Source organism: Mchenga conophoros, linkage group LG23 (assembly GCF_057382185.1).
Source record: "Mchenga conophoros isolate Kocher_MC1m ecotype Shallow Benthic linkage group LG23, M_conophoros_male_GT1.1, whole genome shotgun sequence".
Lineage (NCBI taxonomy): Eukaryota > Metazoa > Chordata > Actinopteri > Cichliformes > Cichlidae > Mchenga > Mchenga conophoros.
In genome coordinates, this window is record NC_140547.1 from 51867174 (window position 1) to 51873765 (window position 6592).

The following is a 6592-nucleotide window of genomic DNA, read 5'->3' on the forward strand; positions in this document are numbered from 1 at the left end:
CCACCTGGGGCACACAACAACAGCCTATCCTTAAATGACTGTGTTTGCCCATGTCTATCCCAGGTGGAAAACCCAAGTGGGTCCTACATGTGTTTCCCATTTTGGACCAAGTTAAGTGTTTCCCATGTTTGACCCAGCTAGGACCTACTAAAAGTGCTCACTTGGGATGGCCCATATGGGTTTAATGTGAAGAACCCAAGTAGGCCCCATACAAAAAGCCCAGTTTGAGCCCATGCCCACATGGTACCCATCCAGCCCGAGCAAAAACCAGGTGGGGCCCATATATACATGTTGGCTGGGTTGTGAAGCAGTCCCTCACTTACGGCCACGCCACCCTGAACACGCCCGATCTCGTCTGATCTCGGAAGCCAAGCTGGGTCGGGCCTGGTCAGTACTTGGATGGGAGACCGCCTGGGAATACCAGGTGCCGTAAGCTTTTGCACTTCAACACACAAATGACAGTTTAAATGTTGAAACGGATGTGAGGCACTCTTTAAGCTCATTTTCTAATACAGTGGGGCAAAAAAGTATTTAGTCAGCCACCGATTGTGCAATTTCCCCCACTTAAAATGATGACAGAGGTCAGTAATTTGCACCAGAGGTACACTTCAACTGTGAGAGACAGAATGTGAAAGAAAAATCCATGAATTCACATGGTAGGATTTGTAAAGAATTTATTCGTAAATCAGGGTGGAAAATAAGTATTTGGTCACCTCAAACATGGAAAATCTCTGGCTCTCACAGACCTGTAACGTCTTCTGTAAGAAGCTTTTCTGTCCCCCACTCGTTACCTGTATGAATGGCACCTGTTTGAACTCATCATCTGTATAAAAGACACCTGTCCACAGCCTCAAACAGTCAGACTCCAAACTCCGCCATGGCCAAGACCAAAGAGCTTTCGAAGGACACCAGGAAAAGTATTGTAGACCTGCACCAGACTGGGAAGAGTGAATCTACAATAGGCAAGCAGCTTGGTGTGAAAAAATCAACTGTGGGAGCAATCATCAGAAAATGGAAGACATACAAGACCACTGATAATCTCCCTCGATCTGGGGCTCCACGCAAGATCTCATCCCGTGGGGTCAAAATGATCATGAGAACGGTGAGCAAAGATCCCAGAACCACACGGGGGGACCTGGTGAATGACCTGCAGAGAGCTGGGACCAAAGTAACAAAGGTCACCATCAGTAACACACTACAACGGCAGGGAATCAAATCCCGCAGTGCCAGACGTGTTCCGCTGCTGAAGCCAGTGCATGTCCAGGCCCGTCTGAAGTTTGCCAGAGAGCACATGGATGATACAGCAGAGGATTGGGAGAATGTCATGTGGTCAGATGAAACCAAAGTAGAACTTTTTGGTATAAACTCAACTCGTCGTGTTTGGAGGACGAAGAATACTGAGTTGCATCCCAAGAACACCATACCTACTGTGAAGCATGGGGGTGGAAACATCATGCTATGGGGCTGTTTTTCTGCCAAGGGGACAGGACGACTGATCCGTGTTAAGGACGGATTGTGCAGTTTGTGTGTGGAAGTGCAAAAGCTTTCAGCACCGTTACCGCGGGAAAAGCATTTTTGCAGCTCAATTTGAAGCTGCAGTTAACAACAAAGGTTTGCATGTTGTCGCTGTAACATATGAAGTTTAGCACAATAACATATATCAAACTGTGTGACATTTGCCACCAATAAAAGGTCTTTTTCTTTTTCAGTACTTGGATGGGAGACTGCCTGGGAATACCAGGTGCTCTAAGCTTTTGCACTTCCACACACAAACTGCAGAGGGCACTTCGGCTCCTTCTTGTGCTTAGAGGCATGAGAAGTTAATATTTATGGGTGACAAAATCCTTTTTCTATATTTTTTACATGAGAATATCAGTTTTCCATCTTGTGTTCCAGAGTAATCGGACAAAAGACAAACGTAGAACAAGGAAAAAAGAGGCCAAGTGTCTCACCTATACAACAAAATTACTGTTTTCTGAATAGTCTCACACAGATAAACATTTGCAGGGAATACCTTTTCCTTCAAAACAAACGTCAGAGACTGTGTTTTTCTTTACTGATTGTATTTGAGTAGAAACTCAGATTAAAATGGCATGAGTGCTCATAAAATGATTTAACTGTAAAAGTAGGTGTAGTGGATCACTTTGCATAGATGTAGATAAAAGTGCAGTAAGCAAAGACTACAGTGGTCATTGAGCAGCTGTTCCTATAATGTGAATCTGGGATAAAGGCACAGATTATTTGTTTGCCTTTGTTTCCTGGTTCTTTCTTTCTTATCCAAATGGAAAAAGAGAGCATAAAAGTACTGTTTACAAGCAGCTTATCTATCTCATTGTGCCCACTATCATAAAATCTTGGTTGACTTAGCACTGAGCCATCTACCACTCGAAATTGAACCTGTGTGGGACAACAACAAAGTCCAGTATACTAAGTTTCAGTAATGTGCAGTTTTTTCTGTGGAAGATGTAAATCTAAATAGATGTCCTATTGTATGCATAATATACCACTGAAATTTATAAAACAACTTCTAAAAACAAATTTCGATTTATTTTAGATTTTCTCAAATCCAAACAGTGCTAAAAGCATACACACAGTCAAATATTTTTCATACGAGGTGCTGAAGGTTCTGCAATGTTCTGTCAGTGCGCCCCAGGGCAGCTGTGGCTACAATGTAGCTGCCATTACCAGTGTGTGAATGTGTGTGTGAATGGGTGAATGACTGAATGTAGTGTAAAGCTCTTTGGGGTCCTTGGGGACTAAGTAAAGCGCTGTACAAATACAGGCCATTTACTGTGCGTGTGTTTATGCTCAAGTGTATGAATAAATTAGTCAGTTTTAAACAGTTGCAATTTAAACAGTAGAAGAGTGGCACTATATTTATATATTTATAAAGAATTTCAAACAACAATTAATTGATGCTCAAAGCAGGTTTATTTAATTAATATCCAGATTTCCAATTAGTTCCGAATTGATTCAGCAGCAAATCACATCACCAGTCACTTCAAGGCTGTATGTATTATTGTAAGGTAGACCCTACAATAATACATACAGAGAACCCAACAATCATATGACCCCCTATGAGCAAGCACTTTGGCGACAGTGGGAAGGAAAAACTCCCTTTTTACAGGAAGAAACCTCCGGCAGAACCAGGCTCAGGTCGGGGCGGCCATCTGCTGCGACCGGTTGGGGTGAGAGACTGAAGACGTTTGTTGTAGGTCTGATTGAAGGACTGATGTGATGGTAAGTTGTCTGCTGCTCCGCTTTGAATATTGAGAAATTAGTTGATGGATTTCAAGCCAAATTGTGCCCAAGTTTAAGACCACATTCATTGCTTTTTTTTGTTGATGTTATTGTTTTGGGCTTTTTTTCCACAAGAATTTCTAGCTCCCCTAGAATTCTGGCCACCCAAACGATGATTGCTGCTGAGAGAACACAAGGTTTTGTCCCCCTGTACTATTCATGTCAGTGCAGGGGGTTCTCCTTGAGAGGCCAGGGTCGAAAAAGGGATGCTTCAGAACCTCCGAGGGTGTTATGCGCTGATTTGCATCCAAGGCCAACATTTCTTTGATTAGCCTTACAAATAATGTTTGGCCATTTTCCGGTCCTCGCCTAACTTTCAGCAGTTTTTCGAGGTCATCGAGACACTTAAGTTTTATATATCGAGTTTCCTTGGATCGATAATGTGTCTCGTATTGAAATTGTTCTGGGGTCTTAAATGTCCAGCGCTGTTTGTTGTAGTTATCCTCGATGAAGTAGCAGTCAGTGTACAAGCCAGACTCTAGGAGATGATCTGGTAGCTGACCCTGGGTTTCAATTATGAATTTTAAAACATCATAATCGTCTTCCCCAGGATAGAGAGGCACCCCTGTAGCAAGCTCCACAGCTACCAGCCCCAGAGACCACATGTCGATTGCTTCGTCGTATGGAATGCCAAGCATAACCTCAGGTGCACAATAACCAATTGTCCCCACACGGTCACCAGGAATCACTGCAGAAGCAGGACATGCGAGGCCAAAGTCTATGAGTTTGACTTTGACGGGAGACTCACTGCGGTTCACAACCATGATGTTTCCAGGTTTGAGGTCAGCATGCACTATTCCCACAGAACCCAGGTGGAACAGAGCATTTGCGAGCTGATGCAAAATTGGCCTGAGTTCTCTCATTGGGAGACCTCGGTTATTCCGGTCCCCAATGTAGTCCCACAGGCTTTGGTCGAGCAATTCGAAATTCAAGCAAATGCGCTGTCCATCGAGGAAATAGTCGTTCCATTCCACAATGTTGCACCTGTCTGGATCCAAGCGTCGTAGCTGCTCCAGGATGAAAATTTCCAGTTTTGCCTGGAGCAGAATTTCAGGGTCGCTCTTGTTGACTTTAATAGCAACGGTTTTGTTGTTTTTTGTATCGCGACATCTGGTTACCAAACCAAAGCCTCCTTCTCCAAGGAAAGCCTCTACCACGTGGTGATCTCCTAAAATGGTCCCTTCCGTTATTTGAAGATCATCTTCAGAGGCAGATGGGTTGGCTGAGGTGTTGATGTCTCCTTTTTGAGGAAATTCAACTGAGTTTTGGAAACTGCAGCTGAATTTTTGCAATCCATGACTTTTCCAGCTTGAAGGCTGCTGAGAGAGCACAAGGAGTTCTCCCCCTGTACTATTCATGTCAGTGCAGGGGGTTCTCCTTGAGAGGCCAGGGTGGAAAAAGGGATGCTTCAGAACCTCTGAGGGTGTTATGCGCTGATTTGCATCCAAGGCCAACATTTCTTTGATTAGCCTTACAAATAATGATTGGCCATTTTCCGGTCCTCGCCTAACTTTCAGCAGTTGTTCGAGGTCATCGAGACACTTAAGTTTTATCGATCGAGTTTCCTTGGATCGATAATCTGTCTCGTATTGAAATTGTTCTGGGGTCTTAAATGTCCAGCGCTGTTCCTTGTGGTTATCCTCGATGAAATAGCTGTCAGTGTACAAGCCAGACTCTAGGAGATGATCTGGTAGCTGACCCTGGGTTTCAATTATGAATTTCAAAACGTCATAATCGTCTTCCCCAGGATAGAGAGGCACCCCTGTAGCAAGCTCCACAGCTACCAGCCCTAGAGACCACATGTCAATTGCTTCATCATATGGAATGCCAAGCATAATCTCAGGTGCACAATAACCAATTGTCCCCACACAGTCACCAGGAATCACTGCAGAGGTGTTACATGCGAGGCCAAAGTCTATAAGTTTGACTCTGACTTGAGACTCACTGCGGTTCACAACCATGATGTTGACAGGTTTGAGGTCAGCATGCACTATTCCCACAGAACCCAGGTGGAATAGAGCATTTGCGAGCTGATTCAAAATTGGCCTGATTTCTCTCATTGGGAGACCTCGGTTATTCCGGTCCCCTATGTAGTCTGACAGGCTTTGGTCGAGGAGTTCAAAATTCAGGCAAATGCGCTCTCCATCGAGGAAATAGCCGTTCCATTCGACGATGTTGCACCTGTCTGGATCCAAGCGTCGTAGCTGCTCCAGGATGAAAATTTCCAGTTTTGCCTGGAGCAGAATTTCAGGGTCGCTCTTGTTGACTTTAACAGCAACAGTTTTGTTGTTTTTTGTATCGCGACATCTGGTTACAACACCAAAGCTTCCTTCTCCAAGGAAAGCCTCCACCATGTGGTGATCTCCCAAAATGGTCCCTTTAGATATTCCAAGCTCATCTGAGCCAAAGGATGGGTTGGCTGACATGGTGTAAAGTTTGCGCTGTGAATTGGTGAGAAACAAAACTGAACTTGTTTTGGTTTCTCTCGTAAATTGCTCTCAAATCTTCTCAAAAGGGTTTTAGTTGCTGCAGGTCAACGTCCGTTAAGCATAAAGTAACAGGTGAGCGCTCCTATTTATAGGTTTTCGGATCAAAGCAAAGTTATGACGTCAGAAAGGATCAAAGCAAAGTTACCACGTCACAAGCGATCGAAGCGATTCTAATATGTGCGCATGCGCACACGTGCTTGCTTGTGTAATATTGTTCACAGTAAACTTGACCCTAATCAATTTAATATCAGTCAATCAAAGAAAATGTTAGTTTTGGAAAATTTTAAAATGACATAACTGACAGTTAAAACATTTTTTGTTCATGTATTTGTATTGTCTTCGGGTTTTTTTTTTTTGCATACCATGTCAAGCTTTTCTGTATATAGTCATGTCGTAGATTTCGGAGCAAACAAGAAATTGAATTGGATTTTAATATTGCAGTGCTTGGATTTCGGATTTGGTGCTTAAAACTTCTTGAAACTGTAACCGTATTTCATTCACCACAAAGAACTATCTGATTGAATAGTTTTCTTATCAGATAGAGAAATAAAACGAGTCGCAAAGTCTAAAAGCAACATTTGTCTGCCTGGGCTGTACCTCTGCACGTTAGTCTGTTTCAGTGTGTGACCCCCCACCCCCTCCCTGATCAGTCGGGGGTGAGTGCGCTAATGTGCCTGGAGGCCGTTTTAATGAGTGTTTGCTGGAAAACGAAAAATACAAGAAGGATTTGTACGTTTTCACAACGGGGGAGTTTGCGTAAGTACTAGTAAATAATTTTCTCGAGTGTGTACGTTACACATGTT

General features: G+C 43.5%; 1 protein-coding gene and 1 non-coding gene across 2 annotated transcripts; one reads left to right on the forward strand and one right to left on the reverse strand.

The window, feature by feature from the left end:
* Window positions 1-317: 317 nt before the first annotated feature.
* On the forward strand, window positions 318-436 carry LOC146548322 (5S ribosomal RNA). The gene has a single exon (XR_014890959.1). It is a non-coding gene; the product is annotated as a 5S ribosomal RNA (ribosomal RNA).
* Window positions 437-2968: 2532 nt separating this feature from the next.
* On the reverse strand, window positions 2969-5819 carry LOC146548323 (uncharacterized). Its single transcript, XM_085265312.1, has one exon. It carries the CDS (start codon window positions 5724-5726, stop codon window positions 3390-3392), a length of 2337 nt encoding a protein of 778 aa, XP_085121438.1. The 5' UTR covers window positions 5727-5819; the 3' UTR covers window positions 2969-3389.
* Window positions 5820-6592: the final 773 nt, after the last annotated feature.